At 36.1% G+C, this 21,072-nt stretch overlaps 2 protein-coding genes across 5 annotated transcripts in view; both read right to left on the reverse strand.

Annotated features, from left to right (window-relative positions):
* The window catches only part of LOC139694958 (sodium/calcium exchanger 1-like), a 376,741-nt gene extending 373,840 nt beyond the window's left edge, over positions 1–2,901 (reverse strand). For all 4 annotated transcript variants that reach the window (XM_071593494.1, XM_071593492.1, XM_071593493.1 and 1 more), the window contains exon 1: positions 2,675–2,901. The gene's annotated coding sequence lies outside the window, so the exon portion shown is untranslated. The remainder of the gene's footprint in view (positions 1–2,674) is intronic.
* Positions 2,902–6,407: 3,506 nt separating this feature from the next.
* Positions 6,408–21,072, reverse strand: part of LOC139695328 (glycine receptor subunit alpha-2-like) — a 33,043-nt gene continuing 18,378 nt past the window's right edge. Inside the window, exons 6-12 of the mRNA XM_071594036.1 lie at positions 19,161–19,251; positions 18,936–19,018; positions 18,661–18,795; positions 17,098–17,296; positions 16,336–16,440; positions 7,763–7,874; positions 6,408–6,638 (exon numbers count right to left, since the gene is read on the reverse strand). Of these exons, the coding sequence (XP_071450137.1) occupies positions 6,408–6,638; positions 7,763–7,874; positions 16,336–16,440; positions 17,098–17,296; positions 18,661–18,795; positions 18,936–19,018; positions 19,161–19,251 (956 nt within the window). The remainder of the gene's footprint in view (positions 6,639–7,762; positions 7,875–16,335; positions 16,441–17,097; positions 17,297–18,660; positions 18,796–18,935; positions 19,019–19,160; positions 19,252–21,072) is intronic.

Below are 21,072 nucleotides of genomic sequence, written 5' to 3' on the forward strand. Positions count from 1 at the left end.
AATTACGATGTAAATTTCCCAGTAAGTAATTCGTGTACCCAAGATATTAATGGAAAACTTCGTCGCGACAACGTCCCGTGCATAATTTGCTCCTTATTTCGTTCAATAAAAATCCAACACAGCCATTATACAGAAAGCTTATAGTTGCTTAGAAAAACGTTACGATAGAGGTTAGATCAGAAATTTCAGTAAAAGATAGCTCCATAGGTAGCAACGGCACAAAGTGTATCCCAACGTCATTCCCCAAACGCAATTAGGGCGCGAAATTCACAGCGTGTCCAAATGGATCCTGCTGAGAACATTGGGAAATAACACTGAATTTTAACACCACACTACTGCCTGGGGCAAATATAAGCAATACGAAAATGCAAAGAATTGAGCAAAGCATTCATGGAGGTTGTATATGTCCCCTGTGCAATCAGTCTCCTCAATTACAATTAACCTCGTAAACTCTCCCCATGTATCGGCGCAACGTGCATAATTCCTGTCGGCGGTTTGAGAAGAAAAACCAGATGAATGAAATAATAGAAGAACCATGTCTTGCAAGTACACTAAATTGAATACGCGCTTAATGCACATAAATACTCCGCAATATCAAAAGAAAACTTCGTTCTAAAAAGAGGGAAATGGAGGAATCGTTTCACGCGACATTAGCATTTATATTTTGTAAAGTCAGCGTAAAAAGCAAAGCACGGAAACTTCCCCCACTGCATTTCTGACAAATGCTTGACGTTCGGACTGAGAAATTATCTTCCGTGTGAACGCCGATTGTGATACACCGAAATCCACATTGTAAGACAAGCTAATTCAACGGCTTCGAGGGACAAAAACATGGTTATCCGCATTCGATGTAAACAAAGTTTGCACCCAAGTGCCACAATATTCATAAAGATGCATCCAAGCTCATATTTTTCCTTGGGCCGAGAGAAAGGACCAAGCAGTGACAGGCACGAGATAAAATCGATTTTCCACCCCGAATTCTCCGAGGATTCGATGAGAAACCCGTTTATCACGCAACAGGGAGCGCAACGGACATTCTAATTATGGCACAATTTTTAAATGGAAAGAAAATTATTCTAACAACTAACCTCATAGTTCTGCGTGTTCCATTTTCAATCGCCTGTAAGAAACCCTTCAATACTGGGTCATAAAAATAAAAAATTCTTCACATTGATTACCTTCACTGCTAACTAATTTTCTTAAAGGCATGCATTATGGACACAAGGTACTTCAGATGGCCATCAATTTCTGACCGTAAGTGAGCAAAAAAAAGAGACGAAGAATAAACCTCTACTGACCCCTCAAAAGTAACTTTTCAGGAAAAAAATGTTTCGGAATCAACTCACAATGTACTCAAGTATGAATAAATATTGACATAAACCACAGCAATAATATAGCATTTTCTCAGCTTACAGCGTTCTTTTGAAGAACATGGGATTACATAGATAAATTCAATAGCCCGGATAGCTCAGTGGCTAACTCACTCTTCGACTAACTGGTATGATACGGGTTTGAATCGAGTCTCCAACATACATTTGCCATGCAGCGGGATTTTTTTCAGCCACATGGGTATGATACATACCATACGATACGCAACCTGTATCATAAGATACGCAACAATTGAATTGAATATGATTTCTCTTCATAATAAGTTCCTGTATAGTTGCCGAAATGGATTATTGCTAGGCAAACAATGTGAGTCGCTAAACGCTCCGTACCATACAATATTATCTAGCATTCCTTCCCTAAATGTCATCCCAAACTATTCCGATTTTCTGACAAATATCTTTGTCGGAAGTCTACAGGATAACAGGACTGCCCCGTGTGTTGTATATGCTGACATTAACTTGAAAAACGTTTCACTTTTGCATTTTAAATAACTATCTCATTTTTGTATAATGAATGCCAATTTACCCTTGCCAAAATGCGACAGTGAAAACCAAATTTCCCAAAGCCCATAGGAGAAAGCAATCATTGATACGTATGGTAAAAAAATTTAAAGAAATGAGTCGGATAAAAATTTAAGGGCCATCAGTTCCTATTTATAATAAATGTGCACAGAAGACAAATTATTACTGTTACAAACATTACAAAACCAAATATTTTCAGCGACGCCCGACCCTTCAATACTTTAGCATCATCACCAGGAGAAATATGCAAAATAGAAACTTGCCTATTCATAATAGAGTTGAGGAAACTGTAACGCACGATGATTAATTGACTTTTAATAGTATTGGATTTTTTAATCATGTCCAAAACGGATGTGTTATTTGCACTTTGAACTATACGTGAATTTAAATTTAGAAAACGGGCAGTGAACACATGCAACCACAATTACCATCTTTCATTTAAACTTAGGTTTAATTTTTAACAATATATTTGACAGTATAATCATAATACTTAACTTTTTAATGTATTGCGGTGATAGTAACAGGACATACACATCCTCTTCATCAATAAGAGTGAAAACAAGGAAAGCATACACTTATAAACTGTAACTTACTTTTGTCAACAAAACTTTAAAAATTTAATGATATTCATTGGTTAACAACACTTGGCGAATATATGTCTCGGTGTATACATAAATAAAGCATCAGTTTCCCTGAAAGACATAGGCACAACCATATGTTCAATTACGAATGGTTGCAGCAAAATTATCAGATGTTTCACTCACCAGTTAAACTCAGAAACTTGAACTTCGCTAACGTCTCCGAACTCTTAACGCATCCGTCACCACTCTTGACGCCAAGTTCATCGAACACAACAGAAGAACAGGAGGAAAGCAGATGGCTGACTCTGAAAACTATCCAGTATCACTCTTAAGTTCAGAAACCTTGACGAAATTTGTTGTGTCCACCCGTTCAACTAAGTTCACAGTGACCCAACTGCGAAACCGACCTAACTAAACCACCACAACGACTGCGTTGCATACCGTCTGCTGGCGGAGGAAAAGATTTTTTTTCAAACGGCCACACGCGCGTGGAATTGTGCGCATGCGCAGAACTGAGAGGGGAAGGGGCGAAGAGATGAAGCGAAAAGGAGTGTGAGATAATAAGGGGAGGGGACGCAGGCAGCTGGAGGGAAAAAGGCTGGTCGGTGTAGACGGCCGTAAACAATGAATAAAAACATAAACAGTGAAATGCAATGATTATATAATTTGATGCAATGATTCTCGTGAATCGGGGTATAGAGGAGGAGCGTATGCTTGAAAAGAGTTTGACTCTTTGTTTCTCAACAGCCAGACCAAAATCGGCGGGACTTCAACAGCTCTCTCTCTCTTGGGTCACTGATCTCGCGAATGAGTCACTTCGCATTCCCTCAAGGTGTTGCGGCTCCATCACGAATTCCCTCTTGATGCCCTGGAAATTTCATCACAGCAAGGACAGTATACATCAGCGATGATGTCACTCGCAGCCTTGAGATCATCAACTCGCTGGCATAGTTGTCCCGCGAGATCCTAGAACTGACACAAAATCACCGGATTTGACCCCTAAATTAATCACCTACTTGGGGCTCTATACTGCATCTCTTGCTAATATAATGGCTTCAGAGCAAGGAATGTTGTGAAGGAAACTGTGTATTGAATTAACCATTGCAAAATGATTTTATTCAGAAATTAACTGCTATGTCGTCTTCACTAGTGCTTCAAATCGATGAATTCGTCTGTTATGATTCCCAACTCCATTTTTTTATTATTAATATTTCATATTTACTTCATAATGGAACCCTGTTCATTTAGTTATCTTGGTATTAATTGTATTTATTCCTTTTATTAATTTAATATGTTTAACTATCTTGGAAATCGCATTTAAGAGCCACTGCCATACACTAATGTAGATTTCTTCCAGAAGAAACAATACATGTATATACAATTGATTGCATCGTTTGAATTGAGGCTAAAGTTATTCTAAAAGAAACTCCAGTGACTAAAAAATACAATAATCATCCAATGACAAATAGTCATCAGAATCAATATAGAAAACCAGTCATAAAAAAACACTAAAAGAGTAAATTTTACTCATTTTTGAAATAACAAAGGAAAAACAGACATTCCTTAAATCAAAAATCTAGATGCTTGCATATATAATTAAATTCCTTGAACATATTAAACAGAGGTGAGTGATCACTATGCTAATTTTTCGATATTTTTATATTTTCCAAAGAAAAGGTATTTGCTTATATCTTTGGCTAAAAGTGAGCACATAAGAAGTCTATTTAAAATTTTTCTTCACTCTCTATTTCAAAATCACATAAAATAGGCAGCTAGCATGTTTTTCCTTCTTTTCTATGCATGGATACCATAAAAATTTTCCATGATGTATTATTTCTTTATGTCGGAAACACTCTATGCTCTTTTTAAAAATTAAACCTCAGAAATTATTTTTGCATTCCCTGATATAATTGTACACTTTTTTTGCAAATTGACCTCAAAATAGCTCCATACTCATTCTTTGCTTTGCACCAGAGAATCATAAAGCAGCATGAATGCTTTCAAAGTATGAAAAGATATGTACTTCGTATTATAAATCCCAACATTTTTTGCCACAAGATAGTATCCTCTAATCTTTTCTGTTTTTAAGAGTCCAAGTCATTTCTCTTGTTTGATAATTCTCCAGATCGCTCAACATCATCTCCATTCTAGTTGAAGACACTGCCCAAACAGACAAACTGACCATTTGCTCCTATCTGAAATTTGAGAGTGCCGTTTTGTCAACCATCCATTTTTTGACTGGATATGTAAAGCATTCTTTGGCTGTAATCTACCAGATTCAATCAATCAATGTGTTTCACCTTTTTTTAAAGGTAGGTTTTGCATGATCACCGATAACTCTTTATTTCTAAGAATCATGGGATAGCAAAAACTTTATAAACTTTTCTTTCAAAACCTTTATCAAAAAGCTTCAAATACGTCATTATACAGAAAGTGGTAATTCGTGACACTTTTATATGATCTCATTATATATGCAGGCAATTTTAATTTTACCTTTTTATACTGTTTGTATAAAACATTACATTGCATTTTACCCTGCAATGTATTTGGGAAATCGGTGGGAACAAATAAATGTAGTTCATATAATCTATGTAGACATGCATGAAGCATGAGGTTGATAGGTACCTTCAGAATTGTAATAAAATGCATACATTGATTGAATTCTTAAAACAGTTTTATATTTTACAAATAATTAATTTCATCACATTTGTACCCACTTTTACACTTTAAACAGAATTTCATATTCATTATTTCCATTTCTCTCTCAGTGAGTTTTCAAATAGAAAACATCTTTTCATACTTCATTCGAGTTTTTTAAAAATAAACTTGGGAAGAAAAACAAGCATACCGTCATAGCCATTTCCAAGTTATAGACAAGTTGATAGCAAAGTACCTAATTCATTTCCTCTGTACTGGATGACACAAACAGAAACTATAATACACTTTTTACTTTTACTTCCCCATCGTACATTGAAGTAGAATTGAGTTGCCATGTTCTTCGAAGCTTAAGAATGATCATCCTCTAATTCTGAAGTAAAATAATTTCGCTGGGTCTTATCTAAAAATGCGATTATCTGGACATATGATTAGGAAAATGAAGCAATAAATATAGTACAATCTTGTGATTGGCTATATTATTATGATAAAATATTGCTAAAATATTGGGGTGTTTAAATATTTATTTCTAGTGATTAAATGCCACAAGTCATTAGAATAATGGTAATTTCTTTCGATCTAAGTATTCAATGTTAATTGTAGATCAATGGGGTGAGCTGTTGTGATGGACATTATTTGATTGAGTTGTAATTTTTTTATAATTGATAGTTATGAGAAAGTAAATGTAATATGGGCCCATAAACTGTGTTAGTTACCTTGAAATAAAGCTTTTTTGATGTAATATCTGTTATAATCTAAAGGTGATGTCAAAATAAATCTCTGCTGAGAAGAATTGTAGAAGATAATGTGGAATTTCTGGCAGGAGAATGAATGGCGACAATCAGTGTAAAATGTGCAAATTACTCTTTTAGATTGCATCGTGGATCAAAAAGATTGACTTCACCTTATATTAAAAATTGAGATAAATACATCGAGGCAACACATCTATTGCAGATTTTGGGTAGGGGCAGACATTGTATTCTCCTTTGATTATATCAGCACCCCAAGCAAAAATTTTTGTGCAATAGGATAAGCCAGTGAGCAATGATACATTCATGCTTAACATGGAATATCGGATGACCCAGACATTTTTGGACTAATGACATGAATGTATGTATATGAATCATGTTTGCGTTAAAATTGATCAAAGATTAAGATTAATATAAGGCATAACTTGGTGGAAGTGGTCAATATCCATAGAAAGTCTTTACTTTTCCAAATATATGGGAAAGGTTTCCTTTCTATGGATAATTATTGCATGCTAACATATACTATTGGGCGAAACAGTGTATAGCAGCCATGGCCAATAAATAAGATTAAATCCAATGAAGATTACTGGTGAAAGAATGGCAGACGTGAACTCCAAGCGTTGGCGAAAGATTATTAAGGAATCAGATGTAACAGGGATCTTTGCAAGGTTGCTTCTATGCTGATGGTGTTTTGATTGGCCATTAGGTCCTTGTTCATTAGTGTTGTCAGCCTCATTCAAATTCTGAAAATAAAAATGATAATATTTCTTGCATTGTAAACCAAAATTGAATATGTCAAGTGGATTTTCCTTATCTTCTTTGATAGGTATAAAAAGTACTCAAAGTAAAACATTTCATACATATTAAATGTATATGCGCTCCTCTCCTTCAAACAATCTACTTCAAAATGATTTGGTGCTTAAAGCTGACTTTAAATCATTAGATACATTGCAAATCCAATGCCCTTGTCATTTTGGTTAAATCCCAGATGCTTTCTCTTTTTTCAGTCCATTAATGACATTGGCAGTGAATTTTACATTTCTTAAGATTATTTTATAAAACTTTCATATTTTATAAAATATGAATATTCAAGGAGACATATTTCATAAAACCTTCTGTTTAGCCCTCCCTGTTTACTATTCTTCCCATTGACCCTTCAATTTGATTGTTAATCACAATCCTTCTACTCTACTCTAATGCATCTTTGCATTAAAAGTACAATTTTTTAAGCAACCCAATCACAGTTTGTTTAAATATCAGAGGATTTGGCTCACATTATTGTAGCTGTTAAATCAATGGTGTAAAATGTTACTTTGGAAAACTTTTTATTTATAAGCATGGTAGATTTATAATTGCTCAGCCAAAATTAAGCAGCAGGCATGACCATACAATATTACCAAGTCTCTGCTGAGCAAAAAGATGAATCAAGCTGCATGCTGTTTGGGAGACCTCCCTGTTGTTTCATTTTGAATGAGTGATTTTAATTTTTTTATATCAATTCCTGCGATGCTCGTGGGTGACAAATTCTACCTTGCAATTGAATTTTCCAAATTGACTTGATGATCAAAGTGACAACACTTGCACATGATAACTATTTCCTTTTTTGACCATAGCCTCAAGGTCTCACTTCTAAAAGGCAAGACCTAGAAAAGCAAACATTGGGCAGACAGAAGTCAAATTTGATTGACGATAGTAAAAAGTTACTTTTTATAATTTTAGATCCTTAAATAAGGCTTCAACAGGCTGTTCATTGATTTTATTTATGTTAGAGTGTAAGCAGTATGACTTAAGCTTACCCTGCAGATTTCCTGTTAACTAATAAGAAACCAGTCAGTTAAAGTAAAAATTACTATGGTGACCAGCTTACTTGGCTTTTTGTCTTCTTTCCGTGCTCTTCAATAGTTTCCCAACTTGAGTCAGAAATTTCAGGAGATTGTTGCTTCTTGTATCTATTGAATAGTTTCATTATTTTATCCAGCCTATAATATAAACAATGACCACAGTTATTATTCTTCATTAATGAAATGGAATTTGAAACTACCCATAGCATATTCTTGAGAACTGAGAAAATGGTGAATCAAAAAAGCTAATATTGATAGTCATTAGCCAATTTGACATGGTCACCCATACAGGCTAATATGCATAACTTTCAAAAGGTGCAGAAAGGGTGACATTTTTCCCTAGTTTTCCTATCCTTCACCGTCCTCATTGCACTGTCATTTTTTGGGGAAATTCAGTGGAAGGTGACTAACTTGATTGGATGTACTCTCACCCGACTACCACCACTCTGTAGAACACCCTGTGTCCCTCATGGAGGATACACTTTGGGGACAGTAGCAGGTCAACCTCTAAATAACCCTTCACAGCCAACCACTCACTCCAACATCATTGGCTGCAGTTGTCTATTGTTTGGGTGTCTTAGCAGGTGTCAATTCATCAAGGACCTCATGAAAAAAACCCTGAATGCAAGTTCACACTATGCTATAAGATCCTTCTTTCAACCCTTTCTCGATAATAAAATAAACTTTGGATAAATGGATACCAGGGTTACCGGATGTAATTTTCAAGGTAGTAGTAGTTAGTAGTTTTTAGGGGAGGCGACCGACAGCTAAGGTCATTTGCGTCATAGGGGATGGACAGGAAAGGATTAAGGGAGGAGAGAAACCCGGCGTCGGCATTAGCCTGCTCTCTACGAAAGGCGCCAAGGGGTCCGCAGATTAACGTCCTATCCGACAGACGGCATACTCAATCAAAGTGCCCTCCACAAAGCACCTCAAGTAGGGATCGAGATACCTCTGAAAAATATTCAACACCGCCGGGATTTGAACCCGTGCCCTCAGGGTGGGAAGCCAGTATGTTAGCCCCCACACCATCTCGATCCCCATAATTTTCATGCATATATATATATATATATATATATATATATATATATATATATATATATATATATATATATATATATATATATATATATATAATATATATACACTTCCCTCCCCGGACTACAACCTTGGCGTGGTGGAAGGGCTTGTGCGTTCCGATGACCCCTAGAGCTGTGCTGGCGGGAGTAATAAAAATTGCTCCTGGTAGGGTCACCCATGCCAGATAGGTCGAAGGTTAGGAGCCAGACAAAAGGTAGTCCACGCAGCGTCTGTTCCTCAGTGAGGCGGCTGCAATGGCGTCTGACCCCAGTGGGGCGGCCAGTAAGTGATGGTGTCACGTTAAAAACACTATTGAGGAAGGCAACGGGAAACCACCTCAATTATCATTCCCAAGAACAATGTGATGGACAATAGAGATATTTTGAGTCCTGGCAACCACGGGGCTCGGCCCAATCGGCCGTGTGTCGTGCCCGGCAGCGGGGGAGGCAAGGCTTCCGCGGTCGTCATCCCACGAAACCCTTGCAAGGGAAAACCAGCAGCAGCAGGACAAAAGACGCAGGAGAAGAAGACCAAATTAGTTAGAATAGGAACGTGGAATGTTAGGACAATGATGAGGACAGGGAAATTGGAGAATGTTAGGCGAGAGATGGAAAGGGGAAATATAGATATTTTAGGTCTATGCGAGGTGAGATGGAAAGATAGCGGGGATTACTGGAGTGATAAGTATAGAATAATATACAGCGGCGGGGACGAGAGCCAACGAGGGGTTGCCATTGTATTAAATGAAGAGGTAGGGAGAAGCGTAGTCAACATAGATCAGGTAACGGATAGAATACTACTAGTGGAGATAAAAGCAGAACCGACGAACTTAGTTATTATTCAGGTATACATGCCACCGAGCAACCATAAGGAAGAAGAGGTCGATAGGATATACGATCAGTTGGAGGACATAATCGCGTGTGTTCCTGCAGGGAAACATTTGATAGTGATGGGGGATTGGAATGCGGCGGTAGGCGAAGGAAGAGATGGTGATGAGGTGGGGGACTACGGTTTAGGCACGAGGAATGACCGCGGGGAGAAAGCAGTTGAGTTCTGCAGGAGACAGGGGTTAGTCATCACCAACACTTGGTTTAGACACCACAAAAGACGCAGGTATACATGGAAAATGCCAGGCGACTCAGGAAGATATCAGCTAGATTATATCCTGGTTAGACACAGGTTTAGGAACAGTGTGATAAATTCCCACAGTTTCCCGGGAGCGGATGCGGACTCAGACCACAATTTAGTTGTTATGAAATGTAGCGTACGTTTCAAAAAGATAAGGCAGGGGCGGCGAGTTAGAAAATGGAATGTAGAAGCATTAAATGGGTTGAAAAGGAAGGAATACAAACAGGCGGTAGAGAAAATCATGGAGTATGGTAAAGGGCTTAGTACTATCGAAGAAAAATGGGAAATGATCAAGAAAGGGTTGTCTAAAGCCGCAAGAGACACTATTGGAACCGTTAACACAAAAAGGACTAGGAAACCATGGATCACGGATGAGATGATTACAAAGATGGATGAGCGGCGAAAATGGAAGAATATAAATACAGAATTAGGCAAAATAAAGTACAAAGAATTAAACAATAAATTGAGGCGGGCAACAAATAAAGCAAAAGAAGCATGGTGGAAGACGCAGTGCGAGGATATGGAAAGTCTGCAGAGGAAGGGTGAAATCGGTGCGCTGTACAGCAAAGTTAAATCGTTATCGGGAAGTAAGAAAGGAAGAGCTATGCTAACAGTTAGAGATAAGGCGGGTAAGGTAATAGTTGACGCAGGAAAGATCCAAGAGAGATGGAAGGAGTATATAGAAGAACTGTATAGTAAAGAACTCAGACCAACAAAGTTAGACATTGAAAAAGAAAATGACGTAGAGGAAGACAGCTTAGGTCCAGGCATACTAGACAATGAGATAGAAAGGGCATTAAGGGAGATGAAACTAAATAAGGCCATGGGGGTAGATAACATTCCCGTGGAACTTTTAAAATGCTTAGGAAAATGTGGGAGGAAGAGGCTATATGGGCTGATCCATAGTATTTATGAGGAGGGAATCTGGCCGGAAGACTTTGTGAGAGCAGTTTTAGTTCCGATTCCGAAAAAGGTAAAGGCCACGTCATGTGAGGACTATAGGACAATTAGTTTGATATCCCACGCAGCTAAAGTTGTTCTCAGGATCATAAACAAAAGGATAGAGAGTAGGGCAAATGATTACTTAGGGGATGATCAGTTTGGGTTTAGGAAGGGGAGAGGTACGCGTGATGCCATTGCAGTAATGAGATTATTAATCGAGAGGAATATAGAACACAACCAGGAGGTATTTGCCTGTTTCGTAGATTTCGAAAAAGCGTTTGATAGAGTGAATTGGGAAAAACTAATGAGTATATTGCAGAAAATAGGAATAGATTGGAAGGAAAGGAGGCTAATCCGCAACCTGTACATGTCTCAGACTGCTCAGGTGCGGGTGGGAAACGGGGAGTCAGGATGGGCAGTGTTAGGAAGAGGTGTAAGGCAGGGTTGCCCATTATCACCGTTGCTGTTCAACCTGTATGCAGAGGAAATGATTAAAGAGGCATGGGAAGAACTCGAGGTAGGAATGAAAGTGGGCGGGGAATTCGTAAAATCAGTTAGGTTTGCTGATGACCAAGCTTTAGTTTGTCAGTCAGCCAAGGGGCTGCAAGCATTGCTGAGTGAATTGGAAATTCAGTGCGACAGGTATGGGATGAGAATCAATATTAATAAAACAAAGGTTATGCGATTTTCTAGAAAGAAAAAGGCCAAGCTTAACATAAAAATAGGAGGGCAAAAACTAGAGCAGGTAGAACAGTTTACGTATCTCGGTAGTGTTTTGGACCAACACGGTCAAAGTAGTAGGGACGTAAGGAGAAGAATTGCGCTAGGCAAAGAGGCTTTCACAAGGAGGAGGGAGTTGATGACGGGGACTTTGAGTAAGGATGTTAAGAAAAGACTCGTAAAAACTTTGATATGGAGCGTAGCTATGTACGGTGCGGAAACGTGGTCGTTGAAGCAAGAGGATAGACGTAGATTGGAGGCTTTTGAAATGTGGGTGTGGAGAAGAATCGAGAAGGTGAAATGGACAGAGAAGAAAACAAATGAGGAAGTACTTGGTATGGTGGGCGAAGAGAGGGGTTTGTTGGGAGCAATCCTATGGAGGCAGGAAAAGTGGATGAAGGGGGTGTTGACCGGCAGTGGGATGTTGAAGACTGTGATAGAGGGTAGAATGGTGGGCAAAAGAGGAAAGGGAAGGAACAGGATAGGGATGCTGGACGGGATGAAGGGAGGAAGAAAGTACTCAGAGATGAAGAGGGACCTGATATAGAGTAGGATGATGGATTTTGTGTTTTGTTAGGAGTAATAAAATATTTGTTTGGTAGTTGTGTCCATCCAAAAACCTACCTTAACCGGTAGATTACCTTTAAAAAAAATATATACACTTATACATATTATTATATTATATATCATATATATATATATATATATATATATATATATATATATATATATATATATATATATATAGTTAGAAAGTTAGAAAGTTTGCTTCCCTAACAATATTGAGAATATGGTTAAAGTGCATATAATTAAGTAGCCCTGAATTGGTGAAATAGTTTCCTTTTGCAGGTGTGTGTGATAGGACCTCCTGGTGTTAAAATCTCCAATAAATTAGGAGAAGATTTTATTTTCTAAAATTCTACATGAAAGTAAGAATATAGCTGTGATGTTCTCTGCCATTCCATTAAACTGAAGGTAAACTGAAACACTATTTTGCTGTTCATCACCAGCAATGGCATTGTCTTCTTCAAGGAATAAATTTTCAATCACTCAATCTAACTGGGAAAAAATGACATTTCTTGTGTATTCACCTTGAAACAGACCTTACTGCTGTTTACAACCTGTGTCTATCCTAATGGACATGTTGCAATTGAGATGAGAAAATAAATGCCATTGCTCTTTTCACCTATCGCTGGAGTCATGTCTACCTTTGATAGAACTCTTAAGTCAGCTATATAATTCTACTAGAGTTGAGACCATGATTTACCTCAATATTTTATATTACCATAATTATTTACAATGCTATAATTATTTATTTTACAAATTTCACTCTCTGAGCTACGTGCTAAAAATTTAGTGTTTGTCCACCCTTAAAAAAATCCAATGTTTAATATGATTGAATATCTAGTGAATATAGTAGCTGTCCAGAGTGTAACTTCCATTTGTTAACCAAAAAAACATCAATTAAGATACAAAATGTTCATTATGCAACTGAAAGTAACAGATTTTTATGATTGTCATTAGCTATTATATCCTATTGCCATAAAATTCGCTCAACTGTGATTCCAACCATTATAGAACCAGGATTTATATTGGGGGAGACAGGACTGCCAGCTATTAACTATCTGCTATAATCTTTTCTGGCTCTGTCCAGCAGAATTGAAATGAAAAATCCCTACAACAGTTGTTTTGAATGAGGTACTTTCTTTTTAACCCAAGTGCTAAGAAAAATCCATCAGAAACCTCAGTTATTTTAAAAATAGGAATTTGATAAAAATTAATTATGGAGTATATATCTAACATTATATAAGCATATTTCTGAGAAGATCATCTGACCCATCAACCTAGATTGTTCTAGGCTTTCTGGTTCTAATTGAGTCTCAACAGGGTAAGGAGCTGGTGTGGTTTTAACCATCTTCTATTGAATTGAATTTTTATTGCTGTCACAAGATTCCCTTTTTTGTTTCTTTATTACAAAATAAAGATATGCCAACTAAAGTAGAATATGTATACCATACTATACAAACCTATACAGCAATGAATTCTTTTAACGCCTCATCAAAGTTTTAAAAAATGTTCTAACGCATTAACCCCCAAGGGGGAAGGCATGAAAATTGTAGCCAAAATAAAGTTCTTGATTTTCCAAGTTTTACAATTTAGAAAACTTGGAAAAACAAATAATAAGGAAATTATAAAATAGATGAGAGGCCAGTGACACTCTACATTTATTTTTTTTTTAGGGGAGGCGACCGACACCTAAGGTCATTTGCGCCATAGGGGATGGACAGGAAAGGATGAAGGGTGGAGAGAAACCCGGCGTCGGCATTAGCCTAATCTTTACGAAAGGCGCCAAGGGGTCCGCAGTTTAACGTCCCATCCGACGGACGGCGTACTCACTCAAAGTGCCTCAAGTAGAGATCGAGATACCTCTGAAAAATATTCAACACCGCCAGGATTTGAACCCGCGCCCTCAGGGTGGGAAGCCAGTACGTTAGCCCCCACACCATCTCGATCCCCGACACTACATGTAAAAAGAACAGAAAAGTATGAATGGTCTCACTTGCCAGTAAAAAAATGTCTTGTATCTGTTTCAAAACAGTTGGTTTATGGTAGGCTGACTATGTTGGAATTAGAGCCCTGACTAAAGCCAAATTGACAACTTGAATGTTTACTGAACCATATCTAAATACAGAACTATACTAAATGGGGTATTATGTAGATGTAGATATACTTAAGCTGGGAAGGAGAGGAGGAGAAGAGAACAAATCAAAGGATAAATGGGGGATGAGGGGAAAGTATGGGGAAGGAAAAATGAAAGAAGCAAAGGATGATCTACCATTTAATGATATGGTGATTAAGTGGAAGACTATGAGAGAACTCTAATGGCATGATGTAGAGTGGGTTGGTGATGAGCTTGTCGGCTGGTGAGTGGAGGGTTAAAGGGTTGGTCATAGGGAAATGTTATATTGGGGGTAAGAGGGATATAAAAATTCGTTTGCCAAAATATCTAATACCAAGTCAGTGTGCTGTAAGATCTGTAGTTGTTCTAGTGGACTGTTTTTTCTGTTAAGTCTGTCGATTAGACTTCCCCTGTAACCATCACCCCAAGCAATATTTTTTATAGTGTGCAATTTCTTCAGTGTGTTCTCCTGAGACATTGGATAAAACATTCCCTGGAGACATGGTGTCTTGAATTATTGTGAATTAACATATCTGCGTAATACTCTTTTCTGAACACATAATAGACAAACTTATCATTTATCACTGAGATGGTTAAATCTAAAATATTAAGGGTGTCTGAGGCATCTGTTTCTATTTCTTTGGTAAATTTCGAATGTTTATCTCAAGAATTTAGGAAAGTTAGAAAACTGTCCAACTGTCTAACTCCTCCCGTTCAAGCACAGAAAACATTGTCCACATATTTGTACCAATGGAGGATGTTTCGTATGAGGGAGTGGTTGGAAGAAAAAATTAACTGTTCAAAATGGTCCATATGAAAATCCACAAATAGTGGAGAGAGTGGGCATCCCATGACCAAGCCATCCTGTTGTTGGTATATTTTATTGTTGAACACCAAACTGTTTTGTTCTGCACATTATTAAAGAGAAACACATTTCACTTATTACCAGAGCTGGAATTTTTGCTTTAAATGGGGCAATTTTGGCTAAATTTAGAGCTTCTGATTTTGGGACACTGGGAAATAAATTAGTGACATCAAATTAAACCATTGTTGATACCTATTTGGGAGTAGATATTTTGGCAAACGAATTTTTATATCCCTCTTGCTCCCCATTATTACATTGCCCTGTGGCCAACCTTTTAACCCTCCCACCCACCGACCAACCAGGCCATCACCAACCCACCCTACTATTAGTGTTCCCTCATGGGTTTCCACCTAATCACCAAGTAATTAACTGGTAGATCATCCTTTGCCATTCCTCCAGCCTTCCTTCCTTTGTTCCCTTCCCTTTTCCTTCCATCCTCCAATCCAGCTTTTCCCCCACTTTCCCCTCTTTCCCCTTTATTCTTTGATTTTTTCTCTCATCCTCCCCTCCTCTCTTTCCCAGCATATGTATTAATATGTCTGATCTAAGATTTCTAATTTTACCTGAATATGTTACACTGCAACAAAACCTAGGTTGCAATAAAAATACTCTATGTGGAAAAGCAAAATGTCTTCTTTTATCATGAAGGATTTCCACCATGTCACACCTAAAGCTGTGTTAGTTATTTAGTTAGTCATCGAAAAGCTCAACATGCCTTGACATTTTATTTTGAGTAGCCCTCCTCATTTTTTTCATGTTTGACAATAGACCTCTGAATTGAATGTCTTACACGACCATTACTCATTACTTTCTCCTTATAAATTTCAAATCATATGTGAGGAAAACTGCATATGGAACATAATTACAGAGGAAACAAAATTACAGCAGAAAAACCAGCTACATTGTAGGTGTACTAAACCGTGCTACATTACTGTGAAGATGACAGCTGTGTCCCCATTTGGCATGGTACCACATAAAAATGGAAGTTAATTTCTGAATAGCTCTCATTATTCATGTGAGCATGAAAAAGATATTTGATTCAATTCATGTTCATGTGCTATTTAACAAGAAATATCTGCAATGAGGAATAAATGTTTTTGGAAGGGCCTCGTACATATTATATTTACAGAATAAATCTGTAACTCCCTCTCAGTATAGATAAAAAAGGCTTACATCTAGCTTACCTTAAAATAAATGCATATTCTGCCAAGGCCATAAAGACAAATAATATACAACCAACCATCCAAATATCCAGTGCTTTGATGTAGCTCACACTTGGAGTCATACTCCTGCATAAAAATGGGGAATCAGTTCAATGAATAAAATCTAATTGATTTAATCATTTTGGTACCAGTCAGAACAGTTTTTAGATTTGATCTCATTACTAATATGTGTAGATACCATCATGCGTCCATTTATCATCTCTATTGATACCCATCATAACAAATTAAATTATTTGTTGTCTCAGGCGTAACTTGTGGAATTTGCATAACATATTGAAATGAAATAATTGACTTTGTAATTCCACACACTTTTTTAAAAAGTGTGTGGAATTACAAAGTCAATTATTTCATTACATTTCAAATTAAATTATAGTGCACCAATCTTTCATTTAAAAAGAATACTCTTAGTGGAATAAAAATATATATGCACTTAAGATAGTTCCCCAGAAATCAAAAATAAATACCAGACTTAAAAAAAAATTCAGAATTTGAAGTTGTGACAAGAAATTCTGGCTTACTGCATTTGTCTCCATAAAAATAGCATTGAAAATTCATGATTTTATGCACACCTATGACAGTTTAGGTCTTCCATCAAATGGATTGCAGAGCAATATTTTTGCAATGAATGTTTTGACAAAAACAGTAATGGCTAATGTATTAGCCATTTCAACTTCTCATCATAAGATTAAGTTAAATAAAATTATTTGTTGCTTTATCACTTACCTTACTGCTCCAAACATTGCTGTGAGAGTGAGAAGTAGAGTCATGCAAATGGCCAGCCTTCCTGCTGCATACTCAACAGGAATAAGGAATGATAGCCAGGATATTATGACAAACAGACTGCTGGGGACATAAGTCTGAAGTAAATGGTAACTAAGTCGTCGTTTTAGTCTGAGGCACAAATATATTGCAGGATAACTTCCTACAAGTGTAAAACATTAGAATAAATGCATATCCATTGGTAGTGCCATTTATAAAAGGTTGATTTGGGCAAAATTACTTGAGAATCAGAGAATTTAGTGGTTATGCAATCGATTCACAAAAGTTAAAACCTTCTCACAGTTGGTGGAAGTCCAATTACTTATGGTAAAAATTTGGAAATGTTATACAGGATTAAATCTTGCTTTAGGGTTTTATATTAACCACTTTTCAACAAAAGGTGCTTCACATAGATTCAAATAAATGTGAAAAGTAGTAATAGAACAATTACTGTGATGGAGTCATCTGCAGGTGCACAACAAAAAATGGGATTTCACGGTGTAAAAATTAATTCCCTTGGCCGGGATAGAATTCAACTTTAATTCCCTATATGTCCAGCTGAGTGTTTTAACCTATTAAGCTACTAATTAAGCAAAATAATCACCCAATCAAGCTAACTAATTACCTAATTAAGCAAACTAAATCTAGTGACTAATTAAGCCACTATTCAGCCAAGGTGAATCATTTTTACATCATGAAATTCCTGCAAATACCTCCAGATACTCCAAAGCAAGCATTAATCATTAAATATATTAATTTAGTAATCTTTGGCTTTCAGAAATATATGGCTTTTCCTCAAATAATAAGGGCTTTACCTCTGCTCTTTCTAGGGTTAATGGCATTTCAAAATTGTGATCTTTTATGATATAAAAATTAGGCTCATTAAAGCTATTCATAAACTGGATTTTTGCATGAATCTGTTCATCTTGTTACAGGCTTAAGTTTTTCTTGTCTATAGCACACCATAATTTGGATTTTTCTTTAGTTTACACTACATGGATTTATAGAGAATAGCATTAAGAAATTTAACTTTTTGCTGCCTTAAGAATGCAAATAATTTTGTACTTGAAAATTTTATTAATTAATGAGAGGAAGAAAAATGAAGCTGAATTAAAAGATTATTTTCCACACTTCACAAATGTGCTATTTCCCATAATCTAGAGACAATATTAAAATAAGTTTTTATTAAAAAACATGTGATGTCTCCAACTTTTATGCTCTCTTCACATGAATTCCAAGATTAAATATTGGAAGCACACTTTGTTTTTCATTCAATAGAGTACAAGAGACAACAAAGGCTGCATATATACTGTATGCTATAACTACATTTCATCTAAATGGTAGCTATTCAAAAGTTTCAAATTGATACCTTCAATGCAATGAAATTACATTCATTTCATTTATTCATGCACTATGTACTTTATCAATAGGCATAAAAATACCATGCAAAGTGGGCACAGTTTTTCCCAAGTCATTCTAAATATTTCAGAAAAAAACATCAAAAATGTATCGACAGGCACCTCCTACCTGATAGAAAATTTACATCTCCTTTCTCACTAACTTGAGTGACATCAAAGTCAAAATGTGCCAGTCGATGATCAATATTTACTACTTTCCCTTCATATCTCCATGAAAAAGCTAATTCCTTTCTTGTGTATCCATCTAAAAATAAAAAATTAATTGCATTTATTAAAATATATGCACTACATCTTAAAATTAGCATTTTATCTCAAAATTAAAATGCATAGCAGAAAACTAGCGAGGCATTTATTTTTATTTGGCAATAAATGACACCAATTTACAGCTCTCTAGCCTCAAGTCACATCTTTGGGTATCCCCAGGATACATTTTGAAATCCATTGGGCATGATAGCTCAGTTGTAATCCTGAAAAAAATTGTATTAGCTCAGCTAGATTAGTGGTAACAGTTTGCCATATCATTCATATTTCTCTTTCTTTGATTTAATCTTTACATCAGTATAAATTGAATACAGTATATAGTTTGTATCCAAATATCAGTACACTTACCGGGCAGAGTATCTTATGGTAGCATTGGGATAAAGACGTATTGACAGAGGCTTCCTTAGTATCTCTTGGGCTGTAATTCTCGCTGCATAATCTAAAATGTAAATGAATATTTCAGAGGTATTGGCTTAAAGAGATTATACTGCTAAAAACCAACGAGTGCAATCATCATTGCATTATTAAAGTAATCACTCATGCTCGTACTACAAATATTACAAAATTATATCCATGCAAAATTTTTCCTCATCAGGCAAATTGAAATAGGTTCTCTTGAGAGGACATTAATTAAATTTGTTTCAGCATTTATATCATTTTGCCAATAGAACATGCTATGTCAAATGTGGTCTTTAGATACCACTGAGGAAAATATTTTTAATACTTTAAAAATATATTTTTAGAGGCTTTTTACACAGAATATTTGTTTTACAGGTTAACTAATAAAATAAAAGGACATAGAAACTAATATCTGTGATCTAGGTGTTCTTTAATTCTACACAGTGCCATAACCATTACTAGTAAACAGGGAGTAAAGACTATTGTTTCAATCCCTTGAATAAGTATGTGGGTTACAATTGCCTAACATATTTGCATCAGATTTGCTGCATGGGGGCTCAAGTGTAATTGACAACCTTTCAGGAACCTGACTACTTATGATCTAATTACACTTCATATGCCCTGATTGAATTATTTTGGATATATGATCCTTACCATCATCATATCCACACACCTGCTCCCTAGAATACCTAATTTAATATCTACAGATTTTTAAAAAAATAGCTCATGATGCTGCCACGCATAAAATTACTTATGTTCATTTTTTCTCGTGTCTTCTAAATTTAAATCAGTTTTGGTATCAAAACTTCATGCATCGTTCATCGGGATAGTATAATTATTATTATCATACACATATATCACTAATTTTTCATTCTATTTGATGAGGCCAAATGATTGGACCCAAATTTGTCCACATTTGATGCTAGTAAAGTTTATTTCATATTCAATTAATGAAAAGAAGTCTATCATTGAAGCTTAACCATGTGCATTACCATATAATGTATAATTATGATTTCATCAATGCATTTATTTTGTAGCCAAACAATAAAGAAAACATTACATAGGTACCAGGGACCAGACTGCACAGAGTACATATTAGTATCCTGATTGGTCCTGTATCCTGATCCTGTGATTTCCTGATAGATTAAGAGAAATGTGTCTTGTTTGCAGTATCCTTCAATGAAAGAGATATATCATTTCTTTCTTGCTGTTCTCTGCCTTGAGTAACTAAAATCATTCCACCTTACTCTGAACAGAAAATGGCATATTTTAAAGTGAAAATAAGAGTTACATAATGGTTTGGGTAGCATGTTAATTACTCATAATAGAAAAAGAGAATAAGTAAGACTGTAAAGATTTTAGTTAATGGAGTTTAAGTTGATCAGCAGGAGAAAATTAATGCCATATAACCAAGTCCCATAGTGGCCAGTGCTCATTTTCATAATTGTGAAAATTATATATTCATGGGATAAATAATTGATGCAGTTTCCCATTTCCTTCCTCGATGGTATTATTAAAAGGACACTATCATTGAAATGTCTGTATCAATGGGGCCAGATGCTTTTGCAGCTGCCTTGCAAAAAGGTTGGGAGATATGCATAAGTTAGATGATAACGTAATTACCATCTGTACTTAAAAAAGAAAAATCTATTAATAGTATTAGATGGGTAAAATATTAACTGTAACTGGGTTGGTTCTGACAAGATAAAAAAAAAGAAAGAGAAACTATATGGGAAAGATAATAGGAGGGTGAATTGGCATAAAGAAAGGGAATATGATGCTGATTAGGATAGATTAGGGCTAGGAATACTTGACAGTAAGATAGATAACTATAAAAAAAATTAAATGAAAGAAGGCCATG

Source organism: Hetaerina americana, unplaced genomic scaffold (assembly GCF_022747635.1).
Source record: "Hetaerina americana unplaced genomic scaffold, ioHetAmer1.1.p SCAF_6, whole genome shotgun sequence".
In the NCBI taxonomy this organism is placed as follows: domain Eukaryota; kingdom Metazoa; phylum Arthropoda; class Insecta; order Odonata; family Calopterygidae; genus Hetaerina; species Hetaerina americana.